The sequence below is a fragment of the Peromyscus californicus genome, unplaced genomic scaffold (genome assembly GCF_007827085.1).
Source record: "Peromyscus californicus insignis strain IS unplaced genomic scaffold, ASM782708v3 Scaffold_4__1_contigs__length_199733344, whole genome shotgun sequence".
In the NCBI taxonomy this organism is placed as follows: domain Eukaryota; kingdom Metazoa; phylum Chordata; class Mammalia; order Rodentia; family Cricetidae; genus Peromyscus; species Peromyscus californicus.
In genome coordinates, this window is record NW_026294562.1 from 70,615,126 (window position 1) to 70,633,158 (window position 18,033).

At 53.1% G+C, this 18,033-nt stretch overlaps 1 protein-coding gene across 6 annotated transcripts in view; it reads left to right on the forward strand.

Annotated features, from left to right (window-relative positions):
- Positions 1–17,816, forward strand: part of Fam53b (family with sequence similarity 53 member B) — a 147,591-nt gene extending 129,775 nt beyond the window's left edge. For all 6 annotated transcript variants that reach the window (XM_052763418.1, XM_052763415.1, XM_052763417.1 and 3 more), the window contains one exon: positions 13,888–17,816. In XM_052763418.1, the coding sequence (XP_052619378.1) occupies positions 13,888–14,247 (360 nt within the window). In that variant the 3' untranslated portion in view covers positions 14,248–17,816. The remainder of the gene's footprint in view (positions 1–13,887) is intronic.
- The last annotated feature ends 217 nt before the right edge of the window (positions 17,817–18,033 follow it).

An 18,033-nucleotide genomic window follows, 5' to 3' on the forward strand; every position in this document is an offset into this window, starting at 1 on the left:
ACGTGTCTCCACTGGGCACCGACCTACAGTGTTCCAGTTTGAGTGAACCAGTCTGGCTGTGGTTGTGACTGAGCACAATGGCTGTGAATTAGCCTGAACACCCCGTCTGTCAGGCCCCCGAGGTGGCACTCACTCCAGGCTGGCTGTCCTGTAGGAAGGAGGTTTTAGCTTTGTGAAGGTAGCATCTGGGCCATGCCAGGCTGTCCATCTGTTGAGACGAAATGGGATCTCTGTCCCCTGCTACCCTACCCTCAAAGCCGCCCCCCCCTTTTTTAAAAATATAAATCACAGTAGCCAGAGAAGGTGTTTCGCACGAGAGCGAGACAGTCCCCGTGGACTTATCCACATGCGTGGCCCAGCTTTCCTGTACTTCATGAAGATCTCCCTGGCCTGGTTACAGGACAGATGTCTGTGGCAGCCGCACCCGACAGGGCAGTGTTCTCTGGGGTCTTCTAAATGCCCAGGGATGCAGGTGCTGTGTTGTTAGGTCCTGCCTGCCAAGCTTTTAGACAGAAATGAACAAAGGGGAAAAAATAAACCTGTCAGGAAATGCACAGTTATATTGAGGTGTGTCCCTGGGAAAGTCAAAGCCGTGGACCCGCCATGGCCAGCCCTTCCAGAGCCTGTGGTGGAGCATGCAAATGGGGACACACAGAAGCCTTGGGCTTGGAGCTTCTACATGCAGTCCCCAAGGTGAGCAGCACCATTCCTTTTATTTATTTATTTATTTATTTAGGTGAGAAAGCAGGCCATCCCTGGCAGGTGCCTGGTGCTCAAGAGTCCAGGGTGTCTCTTTCTCCGGGACACTAAAGCCAAGCAAGTGTTTTATTTACTTCCAGGTAAAGTCTCGAGAAAGGTAGCCCTCGCTCACAGGTCCTCCTGTTAGGCTCAGAGGACATCAAGGAGCCGCATGCTTTGTCCCCGCCACTCGCCTGTGGCTCTGTGGGTGGAACCAGCTGAGCCCAGAGAAGCAGAATGTGCCCAGGAATGTCCTGCCACACCCGCTGCCCGTGGGCATGTCCCTAGCCATTTACCCTGCCTAGGCATGCTGGGACATGCCGGCCAAGCCCAGCTGGATGCTGCCCTGCACTTGCCTCACAGGACTCCAGTGGTCAGTGAGAACCAGCGCAGTCCTTCCTTTCCACAGCCCACATGCCAGAGGGTCTGCTCTTGGCGGCTTGTGAGTGGAGCCGGTGGGTCCCCACTCTGCCTCACTTGGGATTGTTTTTCATCACGCCTGGTGCTGCTGGGCACCATCAAGTGTTATTTCAACCCTTCTGAGCCAAGCATCGCACATGATTTCATCTGAGCTTGGATACGGGCCCTTAAAGTGCAGTTTTGTTTTCCCACGTTAGAGGTAGCATGCATGAAAGAGATACTAATTCTAAGGTCAGAGCCAGGTTGTGCCTCACATGTCCGTCTCTTCCCTCTGGGGCCTCACACACGTTAAGCCTTCCACTGAACTTCACCCCAGCTCCTTGTCCATCATTTTCAATCTCTTTAATTCACCCACCGGCCCATCCATCTTTGATCCAGCAGGCATCAGAGTCAATTAATATATACTGATTCCCTGGCAGAGGTCTATGCAGGTGATAACCCAGTAGGATTCTAGCAGCCTGCCCAGGTGTGGGGCTGCAGCCTGGAGGACATGGGGTTCCCTTTGCTGGGCAGAGAGGCTCCAGGGGTGCTTGGTGGGGCCAGGGTCGGTGGACATTTTAGCTATCTTGTGATGTATGGTGCATTTCCCAAAGATAAGTGAGTTTAGTTGCTATGACGTCAGCAAGGTGAAACCCTTGGAAGCACTTCTACCCAGAGGACAGAGACTCAGAAAAGCTAGGTGTGCCTGCTGGCCCCAGGGATGCATGCAGATCCATCCCTACTGTGATTGGCCCCTGGCAGGAGGGAAAACACACTGCCAGCCACAAAGGACAGCCTTGGAGGGTTGGGGACTGCTTCTGATTTGTCTTTGCCCAGGTGGGCAGGTCACAGGAATGAGACAACTGTTTCTACAATGCTTGCTTTTTCTTTAGGAGTTAGCGTTTCCCCTCCCAACTTGAGTCTAACCCTTTGAACTTGGCCTCTGAACCTCATCTGAAGGGGTGGAGATGTGACAGGTGGAACTGGGGTCCATTGCCACACACATTGAAAATATAGACACCAGCCCATGTGTGTCTTCCACATTTGTGCTGAAGTGTTTCTCCTGTGACAAGCCAGACTTCTCTTTACATGCTCTGGAGATCTTCTGGGTGAGCCAGGTACTGCCTTGGGAGTCTAAAAAGCAACATTCTCCCCCAGGACAGGAAGCCCCGTTCTAGCCCTGGACAGGCAGGCAGGCAGATGCAGCAAGAACATTGGAACCTCATGGCAGCAATGTCCACCAGGGTGTCCCCGATCCTGTGTTCTGTATAAGGACCCTGTGGCCATGTGCAAAGGCTCTGGGCTGACCATCAACAGGCAAGTGTCCACACAGGTATGGCCCCCTGGTTCTTGTTTTCTCATCCCAACTCAGATTTAATTGGTGATACTAGGTAAAGGAAGCTGGGCCTAGTAGGTTTTTCTTGTTGTTTGTTTTTGTCCATATAGTTTTGTAAAATTCTTTTTTTTTTTTTTTTTTTTTTTCCCGAGACAGGGTTTTTCTGTGTAGCTTTGCGCCTTTCCTGGAACTCACTTGGTAGCCCAGGCTGGCCTCGAACTCACAGAGATCCGCCTGGCTCTGCCTCCCAAGTGCTGGGATTAAAGGCATGCGCCACCACCGCCCGGCAGTTTTGTAAAATTCTTACCAAAAAGAACAGGAAAGAAAAAAAATGAACTTTGAAGGAGACTCACCAAAAAGCTTTCACATGGAGATGGGGTGAAGGCTTCCTTTCTGAAAACACTACAGGTTGACTAAGCTTTTTGTCCTTCATCCCTAATTTAGGGTGTCCTCTCCTAAAATAAAAAGCTATCCAGACACATTTTTCAACAGCGCATTCAAGTTTGGGAATTAAGAGTAGTATACAAAGAAATCCTCATTTTTCCAAGGGCTCAGCTGCCTGTCGCTGTGACAGAAATACCAGAGATAAACACCTTAGCGGGAGGAAAGGGTTACAGCATGGTTGCTTGAGTGTGTGGCAGCACGGACTCATGGCTGGAGTGCATGGCAGAAGGGGCCTGGTTAGCTCCTGGCCACTGGGAAGGGAAACGGAGGAGACTGGGGTCCCAGTTTTCCCGTCAAGGGCATGAATTGCAATGTCAAAAAGTTGGACGCGCCACCAAGGTGCCACCCCCTCCCAATAGTGGCAGAGGCTGGGTTCTGAGCCTTCAACACGTGGACCGTTAGGGGACATTGATCATCCAAATGACGTCATGCTTCTGTGTACAAGACCACTTACACAGAAGGATTCAAGCTGTACATTCCCATTTGCACCTATATATTTTATGTGTATTGGTATTTGGTCTGTATGTGTATCCATGTATCATGTGCATGCCTGGTGCCCATGGAGGCTAGAAAAGAGCATCATATCCCCTGGAACTGGGGTTACAGACAGTTGTGAGCCTCCATATGGGTGCTGGGAACTGAACCCTTGTTCTCTGGAAGAGCAGCTAGTGCTCTTAACAGCTGATCCATCCCTTTAGCCCAGCACCCACAGGTGTTTTTGTGGCCAGCATGAGCTGCCCCCTCCACTTCCCCAGCTAGCTGCAGGCTGTTCATTTTATGAGTCAGCCTGCTTTTACCTGGCCTCCCTCAGGGCTCCATCATGGACCTGTCCTGTTTCCAGTCTGCTTCAGCAGTGTTCTGCAATATGTGTGACTCCTTTGGGATGTGGCAGCTATATCTCCCATCAGATGCACTCCCTCCAGGAGGATTGCTGGTCACAGGTCAGGTCCATGTCACAAGAGCAGTGATTGGCCACATTTAGATGGTCATTATTCCCCAGCCGCTGGCAAACACTGATCTGTGTTCTTTCTGCAGACTCCTTTATCTTGGGCATTATGCATAAGCAGAATCACACAACACACATCCTTTTACGACTGGCTTCTTTCACTCTGCACACAGCTTCCACACTGTAGTGTTCTCAGTTCCTCCTTTCTGATAGCTTTTGCATCCTTTTTCCTCTGTGACCATGATGAGCGACACAACAGAGGCACTAGGAACGGGTTTCTACAGGGCACACTTTGCACATCTACCTCGGAGCTGAACTGCTGGATCTCAAGGAAGCGCTGTTTGGCATTTTTCAGGAACTGTCAGACTGCTGGGTACAGTGGCTCCATGGCAGCATCGCAATCATTATGCACGCCAGCAGCCTTTGGCATCTTTTGACGTGTACTTGTTTTTGTCATATTTAATTATTTCTTTAATGGCTCTGGATTTTGAGTTAGGTCAACCTGAAGATGAGGAAGCAGTCCTCCCGTTTCCTTCTAGTCCTCTATGGCTTTATGTTGTGGTCTCTGGTCTGTAGTCCTTGTGCATGCTCTGCATGTGGAGCCACTCCGCTGCTTTCAATACACTCCCCCATTTGTCTCAACTGGAGACCCAGCTTCTCGTCCCCATTTTGAGATTCCTTTGCTGCCATGTATTGTGCCGTGTCTACTTGGGACATCGTCTTCTGCTGTCTTGGGCTCCACTGACATGGGCACTTGCTGTGTCTTTCTAGCTCTTGAGGCTTTGCTTAAACGTACTATTTGGTATGGGGGGGGGAGGTCTGGTAGAATGAGCCTGTATTGTTGGCTATAGAACTTTCCAGGCTCATGTCATCTGTTTCTTTTCCCATCAAGAACGAAATAGCTGGGCATGGTGGCACAGGCCTATAATCCTAGCACTTGAGAGCTGAGGCAGGAGGATCAAGGGTTTGAAACCAGCCTGGGTGACACAGTCAGACCCTATCTCAAAGCTCAGAAAACACTCTATAACTGTACAGCTTGAGACCATGAGTGCAGGAGTGCTCTTATGCCTCAGGCTGAGGTCACATTAGGCTTGTGAACTGACTTATGGAGAACCAGTTGTGACTTCCCATCCCTGGTAGAGGAAGGCAGTGTCTGTTGAGTTCCTGTTGGATGCTCTTTAAGGTTGTCTTTCACCAACTTTATGCAGTCTTAGAAGTTTATTCCTAGGTGTTTTATTTTTGTGTGGCTAGCCTGTCTTCTTGGTCTTTACTCGGTATTTTGTTGGAAACTAGGGCAGTTGAGTACAGATTCTGAACCAAAGCTGAGCTTTCAGATGCTTGGCTGTGCCCTGCTGTGGGCCACCCAGGTCCTCTGAGTCCGGGCACGGTTGTGAGAGCTGACTGCACATCCATTGGCTATGTAAGTCCCTTCCTGCTTCAGGCTTGATTGGCCCATCTGTAAAGTGAGATGGCCGACACTGGCTCGCGTTTCCAGTATGGATTCCCATTCTCTGAGTTATGTTCCACGGATAACAGTATCTAGAATGGGGATAAAGGGCCCCAGAGGTGGAGCTGAGAAGGCCCTGGTGCACATCAGCACTGTCTCCTGGCCCCAGGTGCAGTGGTTTAGGATCACAGCTTCTAAGACCAGCCAGGGTTCATCATCCTTTCTGAGGAACCTAGTCCCACCTCTGTGCCCCAGAGTTGCTCTGGAAGGTGCTCCTGGACATTCTGCTGGCCAGCACTGCCCTTGAGGGCTGTGGGCTCAGACAGCATTGGCTTTGGCCCCCAGCCAGATCCCTGTGTGCTTTGGAAAGGTCCATTGACGTTTGTTAGCAAAGAAGCCTCTTCACACCAAACTGTGAGCGAAGTGGTTTCACAAACTCCTTCCTGAGTTTGTGCTGAGTGGAATGTTCATTACAGAAACAAAATGTTTGTTTTCCAATGGTGAGGGCTCAGGGAGGCCCTTGAAGTTGGCTTCCACACCCTCAGTGTTCAGGCATGCCATCTGCCATCCTGGGGCCTAGAGCAGGAACAGCAACCATCAACGTGTACTGTCCAGTGCCAGGAGAAAGGGGGCACTGGCTAATTGCCATTCCAGGAATCTGCAGGGTTCCGGACCTCCAAGGCCTCTTCTTACCTGCAACACTCTAGGTTTGGGCCCTTCAGTAGCCACGCTGTGAGGCAGTCCCTGAACTATGCTATGGGGCATGACCAGGGTTCCCTGTATGGCTGGCAGGGAACAGAGTACCAATAGGAATTTGAGGTCTGCTCCAAAACACGGTGTGCAAGGTTGGGTTTAGTAGGGGAGAAAGAGTGTGCCAGTGAAAGGAAAGCCTACCCAGTAGGAGCTGGGTAGCCAGAACTGTTGGCAGCAGAGGGAGTTCACATGACTGGACGATCCAGAGCACATGTTGGGAGCAGTGAGCTGACTGGAGTAGGGCCAGCCTCCGGCCTGTCTGGAAGGTTTGGTCCAGTGCATGTCACTCTAGCCAGTCCTTGGGAACCGAGTCAGGCGGTTAGTTTTGGAGTTTCCTGTTATGAAGCAGCCTCTCCCTGACAGCACTTATTTGATGGGTGGCATCAGAGACCTCTGTTGGACCCTGCCTTTATTCTCCCTGGGTCTGGGCCTGGTATCTGGCTGAGGCTGCTGGCCCTAGGTCTATTCTTCACAGTCCCAGGTTCCTAGGCTGTGCCTGTAAATGGACTGTTCCAAAATGACAACCCCTGTGTTAGGTCATTTTCTTACAGTCCATCCTACCCTCTGGAGCTGGAGCCTCCAGCATTAGCCAGGACTAGACCACAGCATGTAGAATGTAAGAGGAAGGTGGCCCCCAGAAGTGCAGCAAGGGAGTTAGATCCAGAGCAGAGATAGCCAAGGCCCAGAGCGGCTGTGGCCAGAAAGTCCTGAAGGGGGATCACCAAGGTTGGTGGTGCTTTTCCTAGGTTGACTCTCAGAGCATACCTAGCTTTGGCTGTATCTTGGCCTTTCTGGCCTGGAGGCAGTTGCCAGAGTTTTGAAGCACATCATGTCTCTTGGTCTTTGTTTCCTTGTTAGTAAGAAGAGACGAATGACGACCTGAGCCGAAATAGGCTCTATAGTCTGTCACCCATTGGCGTAGCTCCTGGGAGAGGTGCCACAATCCCCTAGCATGAGGCAGATTCTTGCAGAGCATTTACTGGCTCCTGGAGAGGGACACTGGGGAAGCAGTGGCCCAGGAAGGAAGGAGAGAACTTCCCCAGTGATAGGTCTGGCTTCCACACAACAGGTATTTACTGTGCCCATCAGTCTGTTGGCTTCTGGAACCTGTGATCTGGGAAGAGCCCAGAGTCTTTGGTGCCAGATCAGCAGGGCTGTCAGGGCCCTCGAGGACCACCTCTCATTTCAGTTCCTAGTCTCAGTCCTTGGCATCCTGGCTTCCCACCCAGGTCTTCCAGTCAGCAGTCCCCACATTCCTGAGAGTAAGGAGGCCATCTGGGCTCAAAAAGGCCCAAAGCACTACAGGGAAGTAGGCTGAGCACAGTCTTGTTGACCCTGCTGAAGAGGATGTGTCAAAACCCAGGTGTGGTGGCCTTTAATCCCAGCACTCAGGAGGCAGGAGCAGGTGGATCTCTGGTAGTTTGAGGCTAGCAAGAGCTACACAGTGAGATTCTGTCTCTAAATAAATAAATAAACAAATCAAAACCAAACCCAGGGAAACTGCATGCTTTGTCAGCCCCAACACCAAGGAGACATAGAGAATTTGTCTCGTGGTCTATTGTTTTTAGATCCTTGCACAGTTCTGTTGTGCAAGTGTCTGCTTGGGGAGGAAGTGCCTCCACTCAGGCAGATCTGAGGGCTCAGCCTTATGCAAGCCAACTGGAGCCAGTTGCCCACCTGGCCTCACAGACTGGCCTTGTTGTTATGATGTCTTAGCAGGATTTGAGGTGGTTCTAAGACCTATAACATAGAGAGGGCTATAATGTTTGGGTTTTTTTTTTTAATCTTCACTTATGTGTTTGTATATGTACATGTGCACATGTGTGTGTGTTCAGATGTGTGTATGTTTGTACACTTGTGTGGAAGCCAGAGGTTAACCTTGGGAAGTGTTCCTCAGTTGCTAGCCACCTGTTTATTCATTTATTCATTCTTTTGCATATGTATGCATGCTTTCATGAATTTGTGTGCACCACATGTGTGCAACAGCCCGTGGGGGCCCGAAAAGGGCATCAGCTCTCCTAGAACTAGAGATGCAGGTGGTTTTGTGAACTGACATGGGAGTACTTGGAATCAAACCCAGTCCTCTCCAAGAGAGGCAGCTGCTCTCAACCACTGGTCTGTCTTTCTAGTCCTCATCCTTGCCTCCTGACAAGGCCTCTCTCTGAGTAGGTCATGCTGGATCACCAGCAGGCTCCAAGGGTCTGCCTGTCCTTGGTCCCTCGCTCTGGGATTACAAGCCTGCACCACAGCACCCGGCTTCCACAAACACAAAAACAAGAAGCAGGGATTGTGGAGCTCCAACTCAGGTCCTTGTGCATGTGCAGCAAGCATTGTAGTGAGAGAGCCATCTCCCCAGCCCGCAACATGGCTTTCTGTGGGTCCAGGAGAAAGTATGCTCGCACTTGGTGAGCAGAGCCGATTGCTGCCAGACACTGACATCCTCACGCACCAGCTGTGCCTGGAACACTGGCTGCTCAAGGGGTGGTGTCTCCAGCAGCCTTGGCTCCCAGGCAGACTCAAGGTGGTGGTGCTGAGGGCCCAGCAGCTGCAGCTGCTTAGGGCGTGGCATTCCTGCTCTGGAAGGAACAGAGGAGGAGTTCCTGGGGAGGAGTGCACTAGGGAGCAGATGTGTGACAGAAACTGTGGTCACACATGCCGGATCTCGGGTACCGTGTTTTAGTTCCAAGAAGCAGAGCCTGAGTTGGGGATTCTTAAGCAGGTGGTTGATGGAGGGAGGGAAGAAACCGTGGTGGAGGGCAGGGAAGCTGACAAGACTCGGAAAGGCTGGGGATAGAGGCAGCACAGGAGCTGGGCCTCTGCCTAGGGCTCAGGGAGCATGGCTAGCCCTGGAGATGTCATCCCACTGGTTGCAGGATAGTCCTTCTTTCCCCTGTGACAGTCCATCCTGAGCTGGGCTGCCCCTGTGAGGAAGCTGTCCTCCAGGCTTCTTAGCCCCCAGGCTCTGAAAGGGACAGCTGTGAGCAAGGAGCCGCCAAGCCATGGCGAGTAGGTGCTTTTGTGGGTCAGGGGAGCTAGGTGGGACATCGGCAGTCCACCCCCTCCTTGCCCCCAGTCTTCCTCCACTTGCCTTTGCAGTCCTTAAAATATCCCGCTGACACAGCTAGATCAAAAACAACAATGCATTTCCCAGGTGAGGAGCCAGGAAGCAAGGCCACAGGGCACCAGAGAAGCCCAGAGCCTGCGGCTCTAGAATCTAGGTTGCCTGTACTCCTCCTCTGAAGCCTGCAACAGGGTGAGAAGGATGCTGTGCCATCTGTTCTTAGGCAGACACCCCCCCACCAGCTGGCCTGTCTGTGTCCCCAGATGCCCACTTCTAAGTATGAGGGACAGGGCTTATAAGCTTGGGGCCCTTGGCACCCAGGCAGTATTCCCTGGGGGCTTTGCTGTCATCTGCTCTGCTCAGGCCTTACTCAGCCTTCCGTGTCACTGCTGAGGGAACAGATGGTTTGGTAGCTTAGAAGATCTTTCTGGGGTCCCCTCGTCATGCTTGACATATTGGCCCATAGCACCTGGAGAAGGGAACAAGCTGATCGGGCACAAGGCTTGGCAGGGCAGTCGCCCTGTCCAGGCAACAGGAGCCGAGGGTATGCTGAGTTGACATGTTTCCCTCGGGGTTGGGATTCAGCCTTATACCAGGAAAACAAGGACCCCCAGGAGCAAGCCGCTTTCATCACTGCCCAGCCCAGAGCCTCCTACCCAGAAGGAAGATGCTGGAACAAGTCTGTGCAGAGAAAGGCCCTGCAGCTGGGAGAAGAGAGAGCAGTGTTTTCTGGCTGGCAGGCCCAAGGAGGCTGGGGCTGGGGGCTGAGCCAGAGACCCAGGCTAGAACTGCAGCACGGTCAGTGGCCTCTGTTGGGGCTGGCCAGAGCTGAGGTCTGCTTGGTTTGGTAGAAAAGCTCCCTGGGCCTGGTTTTGTTCTGTAGTCCTTCTTGTGGACTCTAAGAGTGGGCTCAGTGTCTCTGGTCATCAGCCTGAAGCCCTAAGGACAGTTCCCACTGAGCTTGTTGGCTGAGCAGGCCTGTAAGAAGTGGGAGGCCCATCCATGGGCCTCAGGAACAGAAGTTGTTGGGTAGCAATTTCAACTTGGAATGATAGGTTCACGTGGCACTTTGAACTCCACCGTTCTGTGCTTTCCCCAGACCTTCTTGAGGGTCCACAGGCCTCCAGGCTAGCAACAGTCCCATGCAGCGCTCAGTCTTCATGGGAGCAGCCTGAGCTGCTGCGGAGGGCAGGCAGGCATGCTGAGGATACAGTGGGCCCGAGCACGGCTAAACTCTGTGTGTGTCTCCCTCCACCTGGGTGGGCTTACCAAGGGTGGGATTCTGGACAGAACTCTCACTGCCTCACTGTGGCAGCCACATTATTCCCTGGCAGGTGGGACATGCCACCAGATGGGACATTCAGTGCTGGCTCTTATTTTTGACAGTGGCCAAATGACTGAATTTTGAGTCCTCAGAGTTTTCCAAGTGGCACTGGCTTGGCAGGGAGGTGACACATAGATGACTCTGAGGAATACTGGGGATTCCTGTGGCGTTCTGTGTTTTGCCCGGGACAAGATACACCACCCAGACCATGTAGCTTCCCTCCCTGCTATGAAGCAAGAAAGTCTCAATTATTACAGACAGTTGGAGAGGGGTGGCCCCAGGGTGCCCTTGGCCACCCATATTTAACAGACAGACCAACATTCACGGGTGGAGGTATCTTTGCTGAAGCTGTGATGCCCTGTGAGGCTGACTCTGCTCCTGAAATCGCCTGTGGGACCTTGGCACTTTTTAGGTCCAGCAAATGGGTCCCCAGCACCCTACTATGGGCTATGCCCCATGCGTAACATAACCGCTAGTCTTTTCATGTAGCAGCAAGCCCGGGAGCCAGCAACTTAGGAACAACAGAGTGGACTTTGGCTCTAGGAGCCGGGGAGATAGATCATCATCTCTGCACTAGAGGGGCCACACCTGCTAGGGATTGCTGCCCCACAGGTGACGCCTTCTCATTGTCATTCATCCATGATGAAGGGGGAGACGTGCTTCCTCAATCCTTACAGCACTGACCCTCAACTCAATGAGGGCTCCACCCCCATGACCTAAGCACACCCCAGTGACCCCACTTGTTATTCCTTTGGGCATCGACATAAATTTGGGACACACAGTCTGACCACATATGCTGTTACCTTGGCCACAAAGTCGGGACCTATTAGCTGTACCTTAGATCATCTACTGGGCAAGATCTAGATGAGACAGGATGGCTCCGGCAAGGTGATAAGGAGAGCACAGTTGTAGAGCACTGTGCAGGGAGCATTTCTGTTGGGGCCTACCCCAAGGCCTTTGTTCACGCTACAGCTCACAGAGAACAATGAGGCATGTTGTGGCATCTGGCTAGAATAGATGTGGTGGTTCTCAAATATTGTTGGCATCACCCACCCAAACAGTCAGTGAGCACTTGAGACGCTCAGGTGCTAACTGTACGTTGCTCTTTACTCTTACACACCTGTTCAGGCAAAAAGATGCACCACTTAGCCAGGGATGCAGGAGGGTGGGTTGGGCCCTGTGGGCTCCTGAGTCCTCGACTAGTCCCGGCCTCACCCCCAGGCCCCACCCCAGGCCCCCTCCATCTCTGCAGTCTGACCCAGCAGAGCCCGGCCAGTGCTGCGCCGTGCTTCTCTTGTGCCCTGCTCTGTCTCACTCCGCTCAGGCCAGGGGCCTGGGAGGCAGAAGGAACCCCCGAGGCACATCCACATATTGCCGTGTTAAGGAAGGAATGCTTTCTTCACCATGGGCCTACATCAAACATCTAATGCCAGCATCGGCAGGGTCTTCACAGCTGGCTGTGGGGTCTTCTGGCCTGGGCCTGTGTCTCAGGACCAGATGGTGGCCCAACCTTTTTTCCTGGAACCCAGAGCTGAGCCTCTCAGCGCCTCAGCTGGTTCCTTTCTCTTTCATTTCTTGGTATTTATTTCTTGGGCACATGGCAGCGGGGGATGCTCTGGGGTAAGCTTGTGGAGGTCAGAGGACAACTTTTGGGAGTCAGTTCTCCTCCCACCATGGGGGTTCTGGGGACTGAACTCAGGTCATCAGGCTTGGTGGCAGGTGTCTTTATCCATTGAGCCATCTTGTCAGCCTCTCCTTTCTTCTTTAATTGAAAGATCCCGAGAAAAGTGAGCCCATCAGAAGGGTGTCTCTTGTGGAGTATCAGAACAGTGTGTGTGCCTGTGATGGGCACAGCCACTTTCCCCTAGAGAGGACATCTTTCATCTTCTGTCTGTTGAGCCTGTTCTAATAGCCTGTTTGTTGTGGCGGCTAGCAGACACAAACACTTGGGCCTTTGAAAGGACTGAGGCCCTTGGGACAGGTCTGTGCCTTTCATCGGCTGGTGAGAGGCAGCCGGTGCTATTAAGTTCCTGTGCACTGGGGAGAAGCCAAAGCCGGCTCCTCTTTCCCCGGTTGCTGCAGGGCCTTTGAGGGATGTCAGGCAGGACAAAAGTGCCCCTCGCTGCCACAGCCCTGATCCATATCTGCTTAGGAGACCCACATCTCTCTAAACTGTTCGGTGACACCACCGTGCAGTATCAGGGCTGACACTCTGGTCAGTGGCTTAAAACAGGACTGATTTGGACACCAGCTTTAGTTACCCCCGGTGCCCCGCCAGAGAGAAGCTCTTATGCAGCCACACTTCCTCTCTGGGGCTAGTAGAGGCTCAGCAGTTAAGGTGGGGTCTGTCACACCTTTCCGATGAGGCTTCGGAGGCCCCTAACTGGTGACGGCTAGAATCAGCTGGAGCCTGACCTCCTCCTGCACATCAGTGTGGGTCAAAGCCACTGCCCTCTAGACAGAAAGCATTTTCAGCACCAGGTGGAATCCAGAACTGGTATTAAACCAGATCCCTGGATGGTTCTGAATACCCAATTGGGACATCAGATGAAGATCTCTAGCACCATCCCACCTCACTCCGGTCATGGGAAGTGGGTAGGGTAGGAATTATGGCCGCAGTGTAGCCTGGTGATGGTTCCATGTGACGCAGCCCCCTTCACATAAGAAAGGTGGCATTCTGTCAGCGAGCTCACTACCACCCTGGTTTGTGTCTCTGAAAGGACATGTGGAATCTGGGTCACTCACTGGCTCCGTTTAATACAGTGTAGCCATGAGGATTCATGCCGGGGCTGGAGATGTAGTTCAGTGATAGAGGGCAGAGTTAGCACATGTGAGGTTCTGGGTCCAACCTCAGGCACCACCACCAAGAAAAAAAAAATCTTGTTTCTGTTTTCACACACACCTGAAACTGTCTTCTCAGACGAAAAGCCTCAGATAAAAAATGTATCTGCACAGAAAGTGTGAATAACACAGTATTAGCAGCTACTGACGGGGCATTTCCATCATAGCAGGTATTGTCAGAACCCTGGAGCTGACTGCACACGTAATTTTTTTATATAAGGATTTGCACACTGAAGAGGGAGGAGGTCCTAGAACCAATCCCAGACGAGGGACATCTGGAATGAAATGGCCTTAGCAAGGATCAGACACCCTGTTGCCAGGCCACCCTTCCAAGAGTCTTCTGGAAATGTCACAAATGAACCTGTCTCACAAGTGGGGCCTCATCACATTTCTGCCCTTTATATAGTGACTGACTGCAGTTGTATACCTTTTAGCAACACAGCGTTCAGTAGCCAGGGGTACTTCTTCATGGTGGACTTGCTACAGCCTGGCAGATGAAGTACCAACTAGGCTTTGTGGGGCTTTTCGGGGGGGTGTGGACTGAGCTTCCAGAAGGAGACTGGCCCCTTCACTGACCAGCGTATCTCTTCTTCCACAGAACTGTCAGACCTTCAGCAGCCTCAGTTGCCTGAGCATGGGGGTGGAAGACCACAGCTCCCAGAGCCCCTTCGCCCTCGTCAGCAGTACCCGATCCTGGACCGCATTGCTCTCAGCCTCCAACCCAGGGGGCAGGACCCCTGCGGGGACCCCGGTTCCAGAGCCCGTTCCCCATTCCTTCGATGATCACTTCCCCTGCCAGGAGGACCTGTCCTGTGAGGAGTCGGATGGCTGCAGTCCAGATGAGGACTGCTGCAGGAAGGGGGAGCCGGCCACAGCCTGGCAGGACCTTGGAGCCTGCACGAACAGCCTCTGCTCTCTGGATGGCGAGCTGGACATTGAGCAGATAGAGAAGAACTGAGGGGGGCGGTGGGCGAGGCCCGGGGCAGAGGCTTTGCCATGGATGGGCCTTCCTCCAGGCCTTAGGTGGTCACTCCAAGGGGGATCCTGGCTCCTGGGTTTGGAAAAAGCTTCCAAAAGGGAGCCCACCTACTTCCCAGGGAGCAGCGGTCACCCCACAGTGCCCAAATTTGTGAAGGCAACTTGGCCATACCTCCCAAGCGACAGCTGGCCTCCCACCAGTTCCATGGAACTACTGTAGCCCAGGAACAGGTTTTTGGTTTGGTCTCCTCCTCTTTGCTCCTCATGGAGTGTTGGGTAGCCATTCTCCAGTAGGGCTGGGCCAGCTGCACCCCTCACGTCGGGTGCCGGGCCTGAGCCCGCTGTGGCCTCACTCAGGCTCCATCTGGGGAGTTGCCCAAAGCCTCCTTTACTTAGTTTACTCCGTGCCTTCTCTCCCAGGTCTCCCTGCCCCAGGCTTGGGAAGGTTCGGGAGATGCCTCTTGTAGTGACACCAGACCGTGTGGCCTTAATCCATTTGGGGCACTGTGCAGGGATTCTGGGGATAATCCGTGTCCCATTTTTCGGGACCAGGGGATAGGTCAGGGATGACCAGAAGCCATCCATACTGGGTAGGCATTTGGTGGTTGTGTTGACTGAAAGGTGGGCCCATGAGTTCTCCCATGGCACCAAGAATCACCCACACCTCTGCCAGCACAGGGCCTGCCTTGGCAAGGCTGGCACTGGCAGCCTTCCTACTGTCTCCAGTCCCTGAGGGCTGAATTTGGTGGATTCAGCCAAGTGTAGAGATGTCAGTGACAAGATGACCTCTTCATAGTGTCCTCAGGAACTACAAGCAGGTGCAGGAGTCTCGGGCCTGTGTACATTCCTGGGCAGAGGGATGTCTGCTGGCTGCTTTGCAGGCTGGCCACTTTGCAGGCATCTCTGTGTATCGACCTAGGCTGGGGGCCCGCAGGTCTCCACAGCATTCCTGGCACATTGTTGCTTGTTCACAGACACTGCTGGCTTTAATGAAGGTGTACCACCATCGGCTTCAAGACACCCTCTCCCAGCCCACTGAAGGGAGCCTAGCCCTGAGGCTCTTCTCTGCAGGCCCAGCCACAGCATGGCTTGAATCACACTCCCCCTTGCAGTTCCTCACTCCCAGCATAGTTCCCAGAGGGCATCTGGTCAGGCAGCGCCCCCAGTCTCTCCTGCAGACATGCTACAGGGCTGTGCATTCTGGGACTCTGGCTTTTAGCAAACTTGGCACCTTCTGCAGACAATAGCAAGTGGGCTGGCTTACACAAGTGGCTTGTTTTCCCATAAGGCTAAAAATAACTGGTGCATTCTCTTGAGTTCATGGACATGTGATCTAGGCCCTTTGGTAGTCACTCTGCTGTGCCTCTCCTCCATGGTTGCACCCTCCACGGGTTAAGCCCAAATGGTTCTTACCTTTCTCCTAAAGAAAGACCTTGATGGGAACCTTTTGTTTAAACTTTAATTTGTCAATCCACCAGAAGGACGGAGGCGCATGTTCTGATGTATAGGCAATGTTTCTTTAAAATCAGACCCAAGGGTACAGGAAGTTCCACTCCTGTAGCCCCAGGGTGGGCAGCATGGTGGGTACATGTGGTGGTGGTGGGAGACCAGTGGGACGCAGGGGGCACTGGAAAGCCAAAGTAGAAAGCTGGCGAAGGAGCCCTGCCTGGTGGGTCATGGAGCCCCTATTTTCTCTGAGCAAACCTGGAGGAAGGTAGTTGAGAGGGTGTGGGAAGCACACACCAGTGCCCTGTTCCCCAGAAAGCCCACAAGGAGAGGTTCTGGATCTGGAGTTACCTCCCAGTCCCTAAAGCCACCCCTCCTAAGGAAGGCAGAGGCTGGACCTGGTTCTCCGGTCCTTTTCACACAGCCTGCATAGATCACTGGCCAGCTGTCTCTCCTGTGGACTGGGACCAGAGGCTCCTGGTGACAGGTGTGTCTCAAGGCTGTTGAATGGGTGATTTGTCTTGAGACCGTCTCCTGTAAGCCTGATGGCTGAAGGACACCTTCATCCTCCCTCCCTCTAGGGCACTGTTCCCTGGGCAGAGGAACTGCACCAAACCTAGGGTAGGGATTGGCTCTTTCCAGCCTCCTCAGCCCCTCTGGACTGTCCCTGTCCCACTACGGTCTCAGTCCAAACCCCCAGCACAGTAGCCAGAGAAGATGGCAGGAGCCTTTCTGCTTAGAGAAAGAAATCTTCATTTGCTTTCTGCCCTTCTTTTAATTGAGCAAAGCAGGGCTCATCTAGAAGGTACCCATTTGTCTTTCAGCAGCCATGCTGCCCAGACAGCCTCAGTCATCTGCCCCGTTCACTGGCCCCCACACCTCTGGTCCTGGATCTCTTGGAGGAAGGTTCCCTTGGGAGGTTCCCTCTGGCTCAGCCCCCGGCACTGTGGCTTCAGGACGGGCAACAGCAAAAGCCTCCCCTTCCTCAGCCTGCCTGTGAGTGCCATTCCCCAAAATATGCTTGGCCACCCACTTGCCTAGGGAGCCCAAAGGTCCTGAGCAAGCTGTGGCTCTACCAGAGCCAACTAGGGAAGGGGACCATCCATTACGCTGCATCCCTGCCCGCTCACTCCAAAAGCCACAGGACTGACAGGAGTTGCCCTCTGCAGGCGCCTGACCTGAGTTCAGGGTAGCGGCCTAGACAGTTTACATGACTGCCCACGCTTGCCTTACTCATGGGTGGTGAAGGGAGGACCCGGTCAGCACCCATGGGCTTCCTCATGTACAGGCCCAAGGAACTTGTTCTGCACACACATGCAAATGGGCATTCATTCTCAGAAAGCCTTACTTCAATTTTTTTCTTTTGTAGTAGGAAAGTTTTCTAAATTTGTATGCAGAAAAAAAAGTTAAATAAAAGAAAGGTCCATATTAAACAGGAAATCCCCGCCCCACCCCCCAGTTTCCAGATGGGTCTCCTATGCAGATAGATGGCAGACTTTTTCTCGGGCTCATTCAAGGTTCACAGCACTTAGAACTACCCCTGGATCCTGCACCCCATTTCCACTGACGTGGTTAAAATTACTTGAATGATGGCCACTTAAAACGTAAGCCAGGAGCCAGGGCTCAGGGACCCTCTGCCCATGCAGCCCACAATGCTGTCCCTTGCCACATCCATGCTGCTGGTCAGGCCTCTAGAAAAATATTTTAAAACTGCAGACTGATGGAGCTTCTGTAGCCTAGGTAGGATAGCCTGACCTCCTAGCATAGTCTCATTGGCAAATGAATCGCATTGTCAGTGTCGAGAGACGCCCAGGGGTCGGGGACAGACTGGCCTGCAGGCTGTGCTCGGGCCATGTGTGCTGTCCCGGGCAGGTGGCAGCGGTGGTCCAGTTTCAGGTAGTGTGGTGACTGGTGTGGTGAGTCAGGCCCCCACCGAGGCAGCAGTCCGTGGGCAGCCCGTGCTGGGTCTTCTCACTAGTACCACACCCCGCTGCCTGCCCTCCCACACAGGCCGTGACTGCCTCGCACTACAGTCGCTGTAGTCTCAGGAATTCGCTTGTTACTTTTACTGTGTAAATAAAGCTTCCTGGTCCAACCCCCGGCTGCCTGGGCATGGCTGTGTGGTTTTTGTTGGGGGCAGTGAACCAGCAGCTCTCCTGCCCACTCTTGTCCATGAGAGTGTTGACTCCGGACTGGGAAGACCACAGGGTGGACTTCTGTCCTCGTGCCTTGGGAAGACGATACAGTGCAGGGTGACTGGGGTCAACTTCTAGAGAGGGCTAGCCACAGCCACCATCACAGCCTCAAAGGAGGAGCCAGA